The sequence below is a fragment of the Geotrypetes seraphini genome, chromosome 13, assembly GCF_902459505.1.
Source record: "Geotrypetes seraphini chromosome 13, aGeoSer1.1, whole genome shotgun sequence".
In the NCBI taxonomy this organism is placed as follows: domain Eukaryota; kingdom Metazoa; phylum Chordata; class Amphibia; order Gymnophiona; family Dermophiidae; genus Geotrypetes; species Geotrypetes seraphini.
Genome location: NC_047096.1, coordinates 42,579,983 through 42,599,077, shown reverse-complemented (window position 1 = coordinate 42,599,077; position 19,095 = coordinate 42,579,983). Strand labels below are relative to the sequence as shown.

General features: G+C 41.6%; 1 protein-coding gene across 1 annotated transcript in view; it reads right to left on the bottom strand.

Moving 5' to 3' along the window:
• Positions 1-19,095, bottom strand: part of OPCML (opioid binding protein/cell adhesion molecule like) — a 653,953-nt gene that overhangs the window by 35,821 nt on the left and 599,037 nt on the right. Inside the window, exons 5-6 of the mRNA XM_033918426.1 lie at positions 17,657-17,777; positions 15,643-15,794 (exon numbers count right to left, since the gene is read on the bottom strand). Of these exons, the coding sequence (XP_033774317.1) occupies positions 15,643-15,794; positions 17,657-17,777 (273 nt within the window). The remainder of the gene's footprint in view (positions 1-15,642; positions 15,795-17,656; positions 17,778-19,095) is intronic.

Below are 19,095 nucleotides of genomic sequence, written 5' to 3'. Positions count from 1 at the left end.
ACAATTCCGATAGCCTAAGCCATTATGCTATTACGTCAACTTAGTGCTTCTTTTAGTTATCAAGCTTCGACTGTTTGGAATAAACTTCCTCTCACTGTTAGATCAGAAATTAATTATTTCGTTTTTAAAAAAAACAGCTTTATTCAAGAAATTATTGAACTAATTGTTTTTTTATGAGTTTTTTTTCAATATTGCCTGTTTAACCGGGTTTGTTTCCGCTCATCTGCTTTATTGGAATCTGCCTGGAACTCATAAGAGCTATGGCAGAATATAAAAACCTCTGTAATGTAATGTCATGTCATGTAATTATGCAATGATCAGCGCTCTTGGTTGCTCAAGTATGGAACTGTTTGTTGACTTTTAAGTTTAAAAAAAAAAAATAAGATTTTTTTTTTTTTGTATACTGTACACAGTTGTAGATTCAGCAGTGAACACAGTTCAGGAGGGGTTCCATGCAGAAGCGCTGTCATCCAGTCATTAGTTGGTATCTCAAGAGCAGGGCTAACCTATTGGAGATGACACCTACTTCTGCAAATCTAGATTTCATTTTCACTGCCGGGTTACTCGGAGAACCAAGAGAAAAGGTGTTAACTTTTCATAATGTGAGATTTGCCTTGGAAATCAGATTTGGCAGTAAGTTTTAAAGATATCATCAGAGTGCCACAGAAACAAGTTTAACTATACTCTTCAAGAAATCCCTTAATAAAGCTTAATACCATGATAAAGCTTAACCCCCCCTCTTACCATCCCCTCCCTAACCCGAGATCCTACTTTTCCCTCTCTTGGAAACCTTCTCTGATCTAACGTTATAATCCTTCTTCCATAACTCTTTTTGTAATCCGCTTTGAACCGAAAGATAATGGCGGAATAGAAATCTGTAATGTAATGTAATTTTCATACCATTTTTTTCTCAGTGTGGAGAATACAGCACATCCAATTCTATCTAGTTTTGAAAAACAGAGTGAAGTTGACTTTACTGATTTCTGATGTTTGCAAATCCTTGCCTGCTCATAATTTTGCTTATACGGGAAAATTAGAGATTGAAGTGGGATGGGTACTGTATACTAGTCAGCATTTAAACACAAAAGGAAATGCTTAATCATTGTTAAAAGATATAAAATTAAGCTTTCGAACAAGCAAAGAGACAAAGCAAATAGCAAGCCTCAAGAAAATGAGAAATATTGCCAGCTATATAATTACACAGACATTAAAAGAAATCTTAGCTCATAATGAGAGAAATATGAAATATTTGACCTTGTTAATTTGGGAAAAAAAAGCCAACTCTCAGAAAAACAGAGGTAAGAAATCCAATTAGCCGAGACGCTTTTTCCATTGGCGACAAAGAACAAAGCAATTCTCTGCTGGTCTGAACAGATCATTACTTTAAAAAGTTACCAACTTTATTTCACTAATTATAGCTTAACATAGAATTGTCTACAATGATCCTTTGTAGAGACATTAAAATTGCTTTGTTAAAATGCTAATTTTTGTATTAATTTGCAAAGAATGTACTTCAGTGCCAGCACCCCACTTATGTATGAAGCAAACTAGTTGAGAAAAAATAAATTAAACTAGTTCAAAATGTTGCCGAATGTCATCTCCCACTGCTGCTGACATCAGCAAGCATAAATTAATGGTGTCAAAACGCAACCAAGTACTATTTAGGTGGCCCGATGAGTCAGTGAAAAAAAAGTACATGAAATGCTGGTGAATAAGCTTCATTCCATCGACAGTTTTACAAGCTTGCAAAATGAGAACAGATTTTGCTGCTGTACGGTTTAAAAAAAAAATCTTTTTGTGCAACTTTATGCATGCAGGCCAAACCTGAAAGAGAAGGATTAGCTGGTCAAGCGGGCCTGAGAAAGGGATGCCAGATATGAGGAACAGTTTCCCACTGCAGACATAATTCAAGAGAGCAAGGATTAAGCACCGAGGTTCATTTGCTTGAGGATAAGGTCTGAAATTGGCTAAGCTTTGCAGTGCTGCATTAGGAATGGGGCAGACTAGAATGGCATTATCTGTCGCCATTTCCTACATTTCAGTTCAAGCTATTGATTAAGATGGTTGAGATATTTAAAAAACAAACAAACCATAAGCTTCATTATCATTCCCAGTTCTATAAATACTGACCTAATTATGCAAAGTTCTATAAACACTGACCTAATTATGCAAAGTTCCTCAATGTGTGAGGGCTGGAAAGGATATTCCCTCAGAGGTTATGGTCTATAGTGCCGCTACTATTAGGATCACAAAGCAAGAATGCTGGTGTAGGACTGAGGTTGAGATAGAGACTAAAGAATGACATGGGATGGTTTCCTGAGGTTATCCGTGGAGACAGGAACAGCAATGATTTCTGTCACCGTGTCATTCTCTAAAAAGGAGTCAATCATCATGCAATGGTGGCACCTAGTGGTCAAATTTGGGGCCAATTATTGCAGGGTCTGAAAGAGCCTAGGTGCCTGACCTCTAGACTTAAGTTACTGAATATGTTAAAGAGTTCAAATATCTCTTGCATTGCTACAGTAATGTATCTCAAATATAAGACTGGTGGAGAGGCAGCTTTTGAAATGTAGCAAAAAATAAAAATGTCAATTAGCTTGAATATTTTATGAAATAGTGTATCTTTCAGCAAAAAACTAATTTCCCTGCATCTTCATGGAGGAGAAAAAAACATGGCACATTTTGCGCAAATTTTGTTTGGGGATTTAACCAGTGTTACCATATGGCTCCAAAAAAAAGAGGACGGATTGAGACATCCAGGATTTACTTCCCTTGGAAAGTAAAACCTGGATGTCTCAATCTATCCTCCTTACTTCCATTGCTTTCAATTGAGGTAAAAACCCAGGTGTCTCAATCTGTTCTCTTTACTTTACACCACTTTGATATGACTTTTTGTTAAAAATGGCGGTATATCAAATAAAATAACTGTAATAACTGTAACATTCATTGCTTTCAATGGAAGTAAAATCCGGATGTCTTAATCCATTCTCCTTTTTCTGGAGCCATATGATAGCCCTAGATTTAACTCTTTCATTAAAAAAAAAAAGCTGAACATTTGTAGCCACCAGGCGTCTTTAGGAGCTTATACTGGTCACAGCTCCTCTCCAATTAAACATACTGTAATAATATAATGTTTAATTGGAGCGGAGCTGTGACCAGTATAAGCTCTGGAAGATGCCTGATGGTGAAACACGGAATCGTGTCGATCTGGATGAGCATGCTATACAGTATATATGTGAAGTGGACACCATTTACCACTGAGAGATCAACTGCACGTATACAAATGAAGTGACTCGTGAACTTTTTTTTATGAGAACGTTAAGTCCAAGCATATTTAATGCTGGCTATTGCTATTAATAGTATTTGGATGCTGGTACACCCGGATGTTGGATGAACATTTCCTGAAATTTTAAAGGACTATTTTAGTATTTATAGTCCTGTATGTATATGAAAGTTTATTGTGTGAGGTAAGTTAGAATTATATATGAATTGTTTAATAAAAGTATTTAATTGATATGATTATATTTATGATGTAGTGGATGAATTAATAAATAACTAGCTGTTTTGGTGTAAAATATAATTAATATGTATGAGATAAAACTTCAAGCACTGCTTCCATTGTATGTACATCTATCTCATGCATATTCATTGTGGGTATTCTGAAAATTTGACTGTCTAGGTATGCCTGAGGACTGGGCTAAGAACCCCTGTTCTAGAAGGAGCCTAGTGCTTGATCCCCACAAGGACTGTTCCTAAAGCGTAAAATTTGTAGTACTCTGTAAGTTACATATGTAAAGTAAGATGAGAAGGCTTATAATTTGTGCAGGGGTCATTTTCAAGCTGTTTTGACACATAAAATAATTGGTCAGTTTCCTTTGTACATGCTTCCTCTGGTGAATACCTTTCCAGTTGGTTAGACATACCAATCATATTTTGGCATTACATTGCTTAAGACACTGTATTGTACAAAGTGGTAGGGTATTAAACTCTTGAGTTGTAGATGTGTTATTTCAACAGTATTTTACTATAATCAAACAAACCAACTACAAAGCCTTCCACACTTATGTTGCTGAGTTTTTCTATGTGTTAAAAGAAACTCTCTAGGAGAAGTCAGATTTTTCAAAAAAGTCTTTATTGATACATACCCAGGGCAGGTCTGTGCTAGGCTCATCCCTGCTTCCTTTCCTGACTTGATTCTACAGTGCATTTGTGGGGATTTGGTTCCAGTTTTTTTTTTCTGCTTTGTTACTTCATACTCCTACATAAGTCAGGCTTGAAGAGGCAGACACTCTGACACCAAGAGCCATATATTTTCCCGGTTTCAATCATTACATCACTATACTACAGTAACCCCCCCCAAAAAAAAAAAAAACAAAAAAAAAACACAACTACTGTAAAGGGAAAATTATGATCTGCATGTAATATTGTCAACACTTCCTCTTAATTACTGTTCTGAGGACTACAACTCAAACCACTAAATAATAAGGACATCTATAGGCTGGCCTATGTCAAAAATAAATAAATAAACAGACTCCCCATGACTCTGTTTCTCAAAGCCCATTTGTTCTATACTTAAATAGGCTTTCTTCAAAAATGATCATCAAAATACAAAATCACTAGGTTATGTATAATAAACAAATGATCGCAATTGGAAGAGTATTAAAAATAAAAAAATACGTAGACCAATTTCCCCCTGTCAGAAGGTCTTTGTCTCAGCAGAGTCTCTAGCCAATCCATTTCATCATCACTCTAAGTGTGATTATATTACATTACTGGAGTGGAGGATTAGCCTAATGGTTAGGACAGTAACTTCAGAACCAGTGGAACTGGGTTCAATTCCCAATGCAGCTACTTGTGTCTCCTTCATGAGTGGAACAGTCTCCCAGAAAAGGTATTAGAAACAGAGACTGCGTCTGAATTCAAGAGGGCCTGGGAATAGGCACGTGGGATCTCCCTGAGAGAGATAATAGTTTACTGCAGATGGCCCATTTGGCCTTTATCTGCCATCATGTTTCTATGTTTCATTGCCCCAGGTACAAAAACAAGTGCCAGTATATGTAGACTACTTTGATTGTAAAATCCCCATATGTGCTTCCAATCCACTATATGATTTCACTTAATATGATGTTGAGGAGACTTTCCTCCCTGATGCAGATTAGCAAAACATAATTTCATGCCAGATGGTTGTCCTGCAATTCTACAGATAAATTGCATATGAGTATCTGACACAGGTTTATATGGTTGTTTGTTTTTTAGGAAAGAAGTTATAGAAGATTTTAACGGAAGATTTTCAAATAGAAAAAGGATATATATAATACAATATAATCACAATACAATGGAAGCACATATTATACAATATAATCACAAATGGACTGTAGAAAAAATAGGTTGGTAAAGAATCTATTGATACATTGAACCTCTGATATTTACCCTTTGAACATATAAGAAGAGGCTGATATAAGGATTTTAGAGTGATTGCAGTCTTTGTACTTAGAAACTGTGAGCTCCCTATATTCTAAGCCACCTCTCTGTCTAAGAAGTCTGTATAAGTCCATTAAAATCTAAACTATGCAAGCAATAAAGAATTCTTATTTTTATCAAAGTCTGTCTGTATGTTCCTAACTCTTCCCCACCCCCCACCCCCACCATGCACACACATTCATGCCTTCCTAAATTTCTCTAGTGAGATGACTTAGCTGAGCCCTTGGAGTTATAATCTAAATTTGAGGGTAATATATTTGGGAAAAATCCTTCAGGCAGTCATTAGTCATCAAGGCAGCAGCCTGCGGGTGAGGGAGGGAGAAGGTCCTTGTGTTTTGCAAGCTGATGGAGAAAACTTGTACCAACCTGTCAGCAAAAGAGAGCAGCTGGGCTCATTTATTTCTAAGGTATAGGACAAAGAGGTAAGAAGGGAAAGAAATAAAAACAAAACCATTCACATTTTCTGACAATGATGAATGAAGTTTGCAGACGGGAGGAATACACATTCAGAGTGTATAGTGGCAGCTAGTGAGCCACAAAATAGTGGTGCAATAGGGTGGAACATCAACAGGACCCTCTGCCTCTTCCCTTTCTCTGTTTTTCACGGTCCTTGATCCTTACTCTCTTCTTTCCATCCTTATCCAAATTGCTCAGTTCTAATAGGAAGACCTGGATTTATGAAATATCTTTCCGATACATTTTGGGATCTGCAGCACTGAGGCCAATGGATAGAAAACCATGCTTTTGGGATGTAAGTTCAACACCAAGACTGGATAATGACTCTCCCTCCTAGAAATAAACAACATAAAAGACTTGGGAGAAGCCACTGCTTGCCCTGGATTGGTAGTATGGAATATTGCTACCCCTTGGGTTTTGGCAAGGTACCAGTGACCTGGATTGGCCACTGGGAGAACGGGCTACTGGGCTTGATGGACCATTGGTCTGACCCAGTAAGGCTATTCTTATGCTCTTATGCACTGGCAATAGCAATTCCCCCCTTAAACATACCTCTTTGATTCAGCTGCAGCAGAGACTCACTTTTGCCCTAAGGGAGGGATCAAGGGGTTGGGAGAAATGCCTATGTCCTGCAATGCTCCGCCCATGTCCCTTTGTAAATATGCACTACATCAATCATTTTAGAATAGCTATTCATGATTTGAGATGTGCTTACCACTGGAATTTAAAAATGTATCTTGCAAAACTATGTAACATAGAAACATAGAAACATAGAAGATGACGGCAGAAAAGGGCTACAGTCCATCAAGTCTGCCCACTCTGCTTACCCACACCCTGTCTATGCCCTAATGACCCAATTTCCTTATCTTGACCCTCGTAGGGATCCCACATGGGTATCCCATTTATTCTTAAAGTCTGGCATGCTGTCTGCCTCGATCACCTGCACTGGAAGCTTGTTCCAATGATCAACCACTCTCTCTGTGAAGAAATACTTTCTGGTGTCGCCATGAAATTTTCCGCCCCTGAGTTTGAGCGGGTGCCCTCTTGTGGCTTGAAAAAGAAAATATCATCTTCCACTTCGACACGTCCCGTGAGGTATTTAAATGTTTCGATCATGTCTGCAATTTGTTCAGTCTCTCTTCGTACGAGAGACCCTTGAGCCCCGAGATCATCCTGGTGGCCGTCCGCTGAACCGATTCAATTCTGCGCACATCTTTACTGTAATGTGGCCTCCAGAATTGCACACAGTACTCCAGATGAGGTCTCACCATGGCCCTGTACAACGGCATTATGACTTCAGGCTTTCGGCTGACGAAACTTCTATTGATACAACCCAATATCTGCCTTGCCTTAGATGAAGCCTTCTCCACTTGATTGGCAATTTTCATGTCTGCACTGATGATTACTCCTAAATCTCGTTCTGCTGAAGTCCTAGTTAAAGTTTCTCCGTTCAAGAAGTACGTCCTGCATGGATTTCTGCTTCCGAGGTGCATGACCTTACATTTCTTAGCATTGAAGCCTAGCTGCCAGGTTGAGGACCAACTTTCCAATGTAAGCAGGTCCTGCGCCATATAATTCTGTAAACTGCATTCACTTACTAAATTACATAGTTTGGCGTAATCGGCGAATAGTGTTATTTTACCTTGAAGCCCTTGAGTCAGATCCCCTATGAATATGTTGAAAAGGAGTGGACCCAGGACCGAGCCCTGCGGCACTCCACTGGTCACCTCCGATGTTTTAGAGAGGGTACCATTAACCACCACCCTCTGAAGTCTGCCACTCAGCCAATCATTGACCCATGTAGTTAGTGTCTCTCCTAACCCCATCAATTCCATCTTGCTTAGCAGCCTGCGGTGTGGGACACTGTCAAAAGCTTTACTGAAGTCCAGGTACACGACGTCCAAAGACTCTCCCAAGTCCAACTTTCTTGTTACCCAGTCAAAGAAGCTGATGAGATTGGATTGGCAGGACCTACCCTTGGTGAATCCATGCTGACTGGGATCCCGAAGATTCCCTTCATTCAAGATCGTGTCCAATTTGTTTTTAATTAGTGTTTCCATGAGTTTGCACACTATTGATGTGAGACTCACCGGTCTATAATTCGCAGCCTCTGCCCTGCAACCCTTTTTATGCAGAGGAACGGCATTAGCTAATTTCCAGTCCAGGGGAACTTTCCCCTTACTTAGGAAGAGATTGAATAGCTCAGCCAACGGTTTCGCCAGATCATCGCTCAATTCTCTGAGCACTCTTGGGTGCAAATTGTCTGGTCCCATGGCTTTGTTCACCTTGAGTCTTGCCAGTTCACTGTAAACTTCACCTGGTGTGAACTCAAAATTCTGAAACGAGTCTTCTGTGCTTTGTGTTGCCTTCAACTGCGGACCGTGTCCCGGTGCCTCACAGGTGAAGACTGAGCAGAAGTATTCATTCAGTAGTTCGGCTTTATCGGAATCTGCTTCCACGTAACTTCCGTCCGGTCTTCTAAGGCCTACTATCCCGCCTGTGTTCCTTTTTCTGTCACTAATATACCTGAAGAAGGATTTGTCCCCCTTTTTAATGTTTTTTGCCAGAATTTCTTCCACTCGAAGTTTTGCCTCCCTAACTGCCATTTTGACCGCTGTAGACCTGGTCCTATATTCTACTTTTGCCTCTCTTTTCTCCGTGCGCTTGTAGGAGAGAAACGCTTTTTTCTTCTCCTTAATGAGGTGCGAGATCTCCGCGGTGAACCATTGGGGTTTATTGTTTCTTTGTCGTTTATTTACTGATTTTATGAAGCGGCTAGTTGCTTCATGAATGGTTGATTTCAGTGTTAACCACTTAGCTTCTACATCATTGGTCTCCGCTTGGTCCTGCAGCGTCTGATGGACGAAATCTCCCATGCGTGCGAAGTCTGTGCCCCGGAAATTGAGTACCTTTGTTTTCGTGTTTGATCTAGGGAAGCCTTTCCTAAGGTTGAACCATACTATGTTGTGGTCACTGGAGGCTAGCGTATCTCCTACTGAGACCTCTGAGACGCTTTCCCCGTTGGTGAGTACCAGGTCGAGGATCGCCTGGGCCCTAGTGGGCTCCGTTACCATTTGTTTGAGACGTGCTCCCTTTATGGAGGTTAAGAGCCTCCTGCTACCACTGGTTGTCGCTGAAAATGAGTTCCAGTCTGCATCAGGCATATTGAAGTCCCCTAGCAGTACAACTTCTCCTCGTAGAGTGATATTCTCTATGTCTTCAATTAATTCTGCGTCCATGTCTTCCAGTTGTCTTGGGGGTCTGTATACCACACCTAGATACAGGCATTTTTCTCTGCCTCTTGCCAGGTTTACCCAGAGGGACTCCCTGGTGTACTTGACATCTGTGATCCTGGTGGTTTTGATGTCCTCTTTAATGTATAGAGCTACCCCCCCCCCTCCTAACCTGCCCTCTCTGTCCTGACGAAGTAGATTGTAGCCCGGTATAGCCATATCCCACCCATGTGAGTCCGTGAACCAAGTTTCAGATATTGCTACCACATCTAGGTCGGCATTCCTTATTTCAGCCTCCAATTCTAGAATTTTGTTACCTAAACTGTGTGCATTGACATACATGGCCCTCCATATCTTGTGTTTGCTAAGTCCCTGTGAAGCGTATCCTACCCGAGTCAGTGTGACTCCTAAAGAACTGTTTGCAATGTGGGTACTTACCTTGGACATGGAAGCGGAGTTTCGACTCACCTCATCAGGATAATTCCTTTCTGCACTAATATGTGAATGGGTACCCTCCCCCGACATACCTAGTTTACCTGTGAAGCAGGCGGGCTAGTTGGTGTCCGAAGACGTTCTTACCCCTACTGGTCAGATGGAGTCCGACTGGTCCCTGAAGTCCTTGTAGCGCTTCCCCATGGTTTAGGAATCCGAAGTTCATATCCCGGCACCATCCCTGTAGCCACTCGTTCGTCCTCTGGATACGTTCATCTCTGGCTCTTCCCTTGCCTCTAACTGGGAGGATCGATGAGAAAACCACCTGTGCTCCTGTCCGCTTCAGCCTCTCACCCCATTTTTGAAAATCTGGGTATGCAAGTCTCAAACCCAAATTTATGCAAATGGTAGTGGAGTGTATTCTGGGTCGGACGAAGGTGTGGCAAGTTAATACAGCATGTACTCTGGTGGTACTGAAATCCATGCTGAAAGCCCACTTTTTTGAAGCTACATTTAAGTCATAACCCACCCAACTTGTAAAGCACCCATGTCTGTTTGTCATTCCCTCTATAGTCCCCTGCCCTATTCGTCTCCTCATTCCTTTGTAATTCCCTACCTGAGCAACATGTATAGATTTGTGCTTTTTGTCTTGTCATAATTAGATTGTAGGCTTTTTTGAGCAGGGACTGTCTCTTACGTATTTAATGTACAGTGTTGTGTGCATCTGGTAGCACTATTGAAATAATAAATAGTAGTAGTATTTCCCCTTTTGGAAGGAGACTAAATGTCTGTGTTCTAAAGGATCCCCATTGGTTATTACAGAAACATAGAAACATGATAGCATAGAAACATAGAAACATGATAAAGGCCCATCCACATTAACCATGATCTCCTCCTCTCCCTAAGAGATCCCATGTGCCTGTCCCAAACTTTCTTAAATTCAGACAGTCTTTGTCTCCACCACCTCTACCGGGAGACTATTCCACACATCTGCCACCCTTTCTGTAAAAAGGTATTTCCTTTGATTACTCCTGAGTCTATCACCTCTTACCTTCATCCTATGCCCTCTCATTCTGGAACTTCCTTTCAAAATAAGAGACTTGCCTCATGCACATTTATGCCACATAGGTATTTAAATGTCTCTATCATATGTCCCCTCTCCTACCCTTCCTCCAAACATATTGAAATCTTTAAGTCTGTCTTCATACATCTTATGACAAAGACCACCAACCATTTTAGTAGCCATCCTATGGACCAACTCCATCCTGTTTATATCTTTTTGAAGGTACAACCTCCAGAATTGTACAATATTCTAAATGAGATATAACCTTGAATTTTTTAGCATTGAATCTTAGTTGCCAAATTTCAGACCATTCTTCAAACTGCTACTATTTGGGTTTTTCCAGGTACTTGTGACCTGGATCGACCTCTGTGAAGACGGGGTACTGGGCTAGAAGGACCAATGGTCTGACCCTATTCTTATGTTCTTAAGCTTCGCTAGGTCCTTCGTCATGTTATTAACACCATCAGGGGTATCTACTCTATTGTAGATTTTAGTATCATCCGCAAAGAAGCAAATTTTACCTGACAGCCCTTCAGCAATATTGCTTACAAAAATGTTAAAATGAACAGGCCCAAGAACTGAACCTTGAGGCACATCACTGGCAACATCTCTTTTCTCAGAGCGATCTCCATTGACCACTTCCTTCTGTCACCTTCCACTCAACTAGTTCCTGACTCAGTCTGTCACTTTGGGGCCCATATCAAGGGAACACAGTTTATTTGTTAGAACACTGTCAAAGGCTTTGCTAAAATCTAAATATACCACTCCTGACTCTAGAGAAGCATCAAAAACTTAAGCCAGTAGAGCCACAAGAACTTCCTTCAGTAGCGTTGGATGTATACCATCTGGCCCCATTGCTTTTTCCACCTTTAGTTTAGCTAGTTCCTCACAAACAAAATCCTCTGAAAATCTAGCATGGTCGATATCTCCATCCCTATTTATATCTGCTACAAAGCATATTTGGATTTTCGCAAATTGTTCCTATTAAGCAGGACTCCACTAGACAGATTAGGGGAGGTTGCCCTTTTAAACCCCCAGTGTTATTTGTCTCCCCCCCCAAAAAAAAAAAAAGCCAAATGGCAAGGGATTATGGTCTCAGTGTTAGTGCTAGGAAAATACATATTTTTATTTCTCAAATGACAAAGATAAAGGGATATGTGCTGGCACAAACAAATGTATGTGTTGGTTTTCAACTTGTGGATATTGTGACAGGGAAGCTCCTGTCACCAGTTTAAACCCGGTTTTCAACCCTGCCATGCAAAGGGCTGCCCCTATTGCTAAGCCCAGGAAGCTACCCATTAACCCTGTTCCTATTACAAAGAGCCAACAGGCAGGGCAAGGCAGAGAGAGAAGGGCAGAAACCACAATATCTGATTTAGGGCACTATAATTCCTTTTATAATTCCTTGGGCAGTTCTCCAGTAAAGCCTCTGGTGAAGAAAACTAGCCCAGGAAGGGTTAAGGAAAGGGGCAGAGCTGACAGGCAAGACGAACCCAGAGGGAGAGTGGGAACGAGCCTGCAGCATAAAACCAACACACCTGGGAACACTCAGGGGAACTCAGGAACTGCAAGAGAGAGACGTGCCGTGCAGAGCAGGAAGGAGACAGCTAAGAGTTTTCTTTCACAGTCCAGGGCTAAAGAACAGGCTGCTCTACAGCCCTCACGCATTAACAAACTTCTGGCTCCCAGGCAGAAGCTCAAGGGAGGAGAAAGGCTTCCAGAGCAGGGCTGGCCGATAGCTGCCCCTGAAGGGAATTCCCATCCAGCCTCAGAGAGCGGGGAGTCCCTAATGGAGATAGATATAGAGGTCTCTGAAGGAAGTGAAATGGAGTGCAGTCTGGCAGCCTGGGATCTCCTATCTGATTACAGTCAATGAGGTAATGAATGGGGGAGGGGAATGAAAGTTAATGTCTTTCTGTGCAGCGTTCTTTCTCCCTTAGGCAGGACTGTAAGGAAGTGTGAATGGGTCAATTAGAGCCCGAGAGATAGGCCTTGCAGAGAGAGCAAAGGAGGTGGGAACCCTAATTAACCTCTGAGAAAAGCCTGAATGGGAATTCAGTGACCTGACGTTACATAGCCCTGAATAGGGGAACTTTTGGGTGGGGACTTAAACCAGTCAGAAAAGGGTGGATGGTTCCCCAGCCCCTACCCCAGGAGCATAAGGGTAGTGGGGGCATTGTACTTCAAGTGGGTCAGGTGGGAAAAGCTTCCTGAAGTATCCCCAGGCACAATTGGTGAAACTGAAGAAAAAAACGTTTTTGTTTATTTTTGGTTTATCTACCTGAACAGCAGTCTGGACTCTCTTATAAAGGAAAAGCAGTGCTGATGTATTGTTTGTTTCAAGTCCACTCAGCCAAGAAGGACTACTTGAGACCCAGTGCCTTGAACTGGGGATAATAAAAAGAAAAATCTGAACTTTACCAAGTGAGCAGTGTATGCTATTTTCTACTGGGATTATCCAGCGGGAGTCCTCCAGGGAGCGCTCCGTCCTGCGCCTGGGGCGGGAGCCGGGTTGCCAGCGCTAGGCTTTTCCATGGCCCCTCCACAATATGTTCAATATTTTTTTTTCTTCCGATGTTATTAAGTCTTTACTATCATTCTGTTATTAAGTCTCTATCCTCAAACTGTATTCTCTATTGTCATGTACCATCCTGGAAATGTCCAGTTCTCTTCTTATGTAATCCGCTTTGAACCGCAAGGTACAAGCGGAATAAAAATCACTAATGTAATGTAATGTAATGTAAAATGGATGTTTATATGCCACCTGCTCTCGGGGCCAGATTCAGTAAATGACACCCAGTGCTAATCTATAAAAGGCACTCCAGGATGAGTGCTCTTTATAGAATAGTGTTGGGCACAATTAGTACACCAACCAGGTATAAATCCTGGCATGCAAGTTGGCCATAAATCCATGCTATTCTATAAGAGTAGAAGAACATAGAAGAACACACGTCGGGATGCTGTGGAGCAAAACAATAGGGGGGACCTGTTCTTGAAAAAGCCTTCAGACGAAACTTGTTGAACCTTAAGGACCTTCCCAAGGTTCAAAAAAAAAAGAATGAAGAAATAGCTAAAGTTAAGTACATAAGTTTTAAAGTTGTATAAGAAAAAGTTTATTGATTTGCACAAAACATAGAGTATAGAGCAAAAGCACTTTAAAAAACTAAGGTCTGATGATGAATAAAAGCCAAAAAGAGAAACAAGCCTTCAAACAATTTGGCTGGTGGTTAGCTGGAACCGAAGACCATAGAGGTACTTAGAAATGTATTATCTGAAGAAAGAAAGATTGCTTAGAAACTAGGCACTTTAAAGTTTATTATATGCCGTTGGGGATTGATAGTGTATATTCTATAAGAGTACGCACAATTTTCTGAAACACCTCTGACCCACCCAAGCCCATCCCATGGTAATGCCCACTTTGCAGTTGTGTATGCATGCATTAAGGTGCTATCCTATAACTGGGCGTGTAAGTGTATTTCCATGCTGATCTGCCATATTAGCCCCATTTCAATGCCATTAAAACATATTTCCGCACTGAAGGTTGTGCGCAGAATTAGCATCTAACTTTAGGCGCCATTTATAGATTTACTTCTTTGGCGCATAAACATCCATTTCTCCTGTACTTTATAACAGCCTATATGTCAGCAGTTTCTGTTCTTAAATGCTAGTAAAACTTGAGATGTCCAGATCTGGATGTCTCAGTTCTGGCTTTTTACATCTTATCTAAAATGAGTTTGTATGTAAATTAAATAGGTATTTACAGAATAGTACCTAGGTACCTTGCTAGCCTATACATGAATATATGTACACATGCAAACATGCTAATATTCTAAACATTTACATATACAATGGACATGTAAATATGAGTACCCAGATTATAGAATTTCCTAATTAGGAAGAAACCCTCAAGGCTTGCAAATGTAGCTAAATTATTTAATGATAATATGGAACTGATAGGAACAACCTGATTTGTTTGAAGTTTCCCCAAGATTCTCTAAACATTGCCCAAATATCTGGACCCAAAAATGGGCATGATCCAGAGATGTGCATGCAAATTAACTGATTAATGAACCAATTAATATCAATTGGCAGCAATTATGGGTTGCATGTGCATCTGACTGCATGCTATTCTAGAAGCCTGGGCACCCAAATCCTATAGCATATAAATCAAAAGGGGGTGTGGCCATGGGAGGGGCAAGGGCAAGTCAGGGGGGTTCTCAAAAGATGTGTGCAGTGTTACAGAATTTGAGGGATCCACACTTTGCTTGCATGCCAGGAGTCTCTTAGTCTATTCTGATGCTACTGTAACATTGCCGGGGACATCTTGAGAAGGCCCAGAGTTGGAGCACCATTTGCAAAGTTTCCAAGTTGTATTAAAATTTGAAATACCGTCTAAAAAATTGTCAAGAGAGTTAACATCAATCATATTACAAAATTTTAAAATTTAGGGGGAACATAATTAAGACTGAGCACTAACAGGACTTACCCCCTTTTCTACAAAACCGTACTAGCGGTTTTTAGCGCAGAGAGAGAACAGAGAGCTGCGCTGAATGGCCTGCACTGCTCCCAATGCTCATTGAGTTCCTATGAGCGTCAGGAGCAGCGCAGGCCATTCAGTGCAGCTCCCCGCGCTAGAAACTGCTAGCGCAGTCTCGTAGAAGAGGGGGGTTAAAGAAACAATCGGGGAAGGGGGAGAAGTACAATATCTAATAGGAAAGAAGAACATAAAAGGTCAGTACACGAGCGGGAAGGGAGGATGATCTTCCTTCATTCGTTTTATTTCATGGGAGGGAGTTTTTAAGTTTGTTTTAAATTTGTCGGTATAACCGAGTGTTCACTTGAACACTAATATATCCAAGTACGAAAAGATTCATCAAATCTAGGTTCATCAGTGAAACCATTCCATTTGGACATATTTTATGCTAGAGTGCAACTTTCACTGTTCTACTTGTTCTAGTCCTGTTATAAAGTACATACCATACAGAATGACGCTGGCATTGGTGTTTCCCAGCCTGTTGGATGCCACACATGTATAGTTTCCATAGTCTTTTTCAGACACGTTAAAAAAAGTCAGCATGGACATGCGACCTTTGTTCTCAATTTTCACTCCTTCCAGGCCACTGGCTAATCTGCAAAAACAAAGAAGGTGATAAATAGAAACGGCAGCATTAGTAAGGGCTGGCTCTGGGGCAAGTGCTGTGCACCACCATGGGGAAAATATGGGTTCAATTCCCAACCCTGGAATTTGTTCTCCAGACTAATTGGATGCCATGAAGGTTCACAGTCTCTAAAGGAAGGGAGTCTCAGTTGTTACCCAACATGAATGTCTGATGGCAAGGCATAGGATCCATTTCTCAGGAGATCTTGTAACAATAATGCAAATAACTGTATAATACTATAAGCCTAATATTCACATTCCTTACAAACAGGATGGAGTCTGTTATTAGAATGGTTGGTGGTCTTCATCATTTAGCGTATGGGGCAGACTTAAAGATCTCAGTATGTATATATTGGATGAAAGGTGGGAGCAGGAGATATCATAGGGATGTTTAAATACCTAGGTGGCATAAATGCACATGAGGAAAGTCTCTTTCAATTGAAATGAAACGCTGAAATGAGGGGGCATAGGATGAAGGTGAAAGGGGACGGATTTAGAGGTAACCTCAGAAAACACTTTTTCACTGAAAGAATGCTTGGATTGGTCTCCTAGGTATATACACACAGATAAAGGCCATATGGCCCATCTAGTCTGCCCATCCGCAGTAACCATTATCTCTTCCTCTCTCTAAGTATTAGACACTGAAGAGAGAGAGAGAGCACAAAGAGCCTCAATGACAAAAACAAGATACAATAGGGAGTCAAGAGGAACAAATGTCAATCACTCAGCCATGGACTTTAAGTTCAAAATATACTCTATTGATGGTAGCACTGCATAGACTTATCTTAGCTCTGGGCACCAGTGAAATTTATGCAGGCATTTATGCTTGTTTCTACAATCGAACTTCGATTAACATCTCAATATTGTATAAGAGCATTCATATTTAGAGTTTCATAGACTCGTGACAAAGGCATTATTGCCAAAACGTTGCCAGTGTCGAGTCTATGCAGTGCTACCATCAGTAAAGTACTGTATATTGAACTTAAGTCCACAGCTGAGTGATTGACATTTCTTCCTCATGACTCCCTGTTGTATCATACAAGTATTAGAACATGGTTTTTAGAATTGCCCTTTAAGCAGGAAATTCTATAAATTGGCATTTTAAGTTAGTGGCTCACGCTGAGCACAATTTTAAAACAGCATCTTGGCACCAAGATTCTATTATAGAACAGTAGAGTAAGTCAGCAATGAAGTGCCTACAATTAAGTGTGCCCACTTTCCCTAGGTCTATGCCTGTCATAAGTTGGCATGCCTATGTGCACAGGCAGTGCATGCAACCAATGGCATAGCAAGGGTGAGAGGTGCCCCTCCGCCATCCTCATCTCCGCCCCCGCTCCTTCCCCGATCCCCCCTGCCGCGCATTCGCCCCTACCCCCATACCTCTAGTTGTTCACCGTTGTGAGCAACAAGAACGTCAACGTGCTCCTTGCGACTCCGTCAGCTCTCCCTCTGATGTGCGGAGCACCCAGAAATGACATCAGTGGGAGAGATTATGTGGTCGCAAGGAGCACGTTGAATTTGTTGCTTGCAGCAGTGAACAACTAGAGGTGCAGGCGAAGGGAAGGGGGCATGCATGTGGCGAAGGGAGGAGTGGGAAGAGGTGGGATGGAGAGGAGGAGGGGTGCCAGCGCTCGGGGCGGACTGCCCCCTACCCCCTTACTATGCCTCTGCATGCAACATATGTCCGCACCATATAAAATATTATAAAAGACACGCCCATGTCCATCCATGCCCCACCCACATGCAATTATACATAATAGCACTTATACACTCCATTACTGAATAGTACTCAGTAGACTTGCACACACAAAAGCCAATTAAATGCTTAAGTACCTGGTGTCTTCTTTGTACCACTGGAATTCTGCTAATGGCACAGCTGAGGCTTCGCAGCGGAGTATTCCCTTCTGTCCAACTGCAGCGCCGGTGTTTTTAGCATCGAAGATATAGGGAGGATCTACAAGGCAATTGACATTGACATTGACAAGGCAAGTTCGCCCCCCCCCTCCTAAAAATAAATAAATGAAAAGTCATACAAGATCATTGTTTCAAGGCAGGCCCATACTTAGGCCCCGATGTTCTAAACTTACTGCTAAAATCCTGTGGATCGTTAATAGTGCTGGTAAATTTTCTGATTTCAAAAAGTTGAGCGATGCTGCAAAAACTTTGCATGCAAATGAGCTCTACAGAGTTCCACGGAAATCCCATCAGATCATGCCTTATGGTAGTGCATCATGAACACACGTCTTAAGTATCCATAGCCAGAGGGGAGGGGCGGAGAACTACCAGCAAACCATGCAAATGCTTTTTTCTACACTGCTTCTGTGGGACCCTGCATACTGTATATGCCACCCTCACATTTTTTTGACCTTCCACCTCTTATGCAATTGGCAGCCCTAGACCTGCCAGGATGTTTTTAATAAACAAGCATGACACATGACTTTAAGACACGCACATGAGATGCAAGTTTAACACATGCATATATGGCTCCTCCCCATCGGGTATGATAAATTTATCTTCATCTCTCATGCAATCAGTATCCCAAACCTGCCGGTGTACACTTTTAATGCACACACATGAGAAGCACCTTTAACACACGCACCTGAGACATGTTTTTAGCACATGTGGTTCAATGGTACCAGCACCTCCAGAGCAGCCAGTAATTTTGGAGCATTAAAGGGCAGCGCTTCATTTTGTGCATCACCAGGCAATATCTAAGCATCACCTAGAGTGTTCATTTTAATTTTAATGACCTAGTTATACTACATTTACATAATATTATTGGAGGGTGCTACGAAGCACAGAAAAGACCACGCAGAGCCATTATGTGCATTGGAAGCTAAAATATTTTGACACTAAACCAGTTAGAACTGGTTTAGTGTCGATCCTTAAAGGTAAGTTTAGAACATCAGGGCCCTAGGGCCAGATTCACAAAACGGCCTACTGATCCGATCCAGGTCTGGAGGGGCTGATTCACTATGTGTCCTCATGAAAATGATGACGATCGGAATCACGCCCCTAACCAACTGCACGGATCGCTCTTCAGCGATCCCAACACATGCTCAGACCATCTGTAGATGGTCTGCACATGCGCTGGCCCTCCGTGCCCAGCAGAGCTGGAAAAAAACTTTTTTTTTAACTTTACTTTTTGAGAGCCCTTTTTACTTTTAACTTTGTGAGCCCGTGGTTTTAACCTGCTTTAAACCCGTGAGTTAAAACCACAGGCTTGCACTGCGGGGAAGGGCAAGAGAGTCAGGGCAGAGAGCAGGAGATCG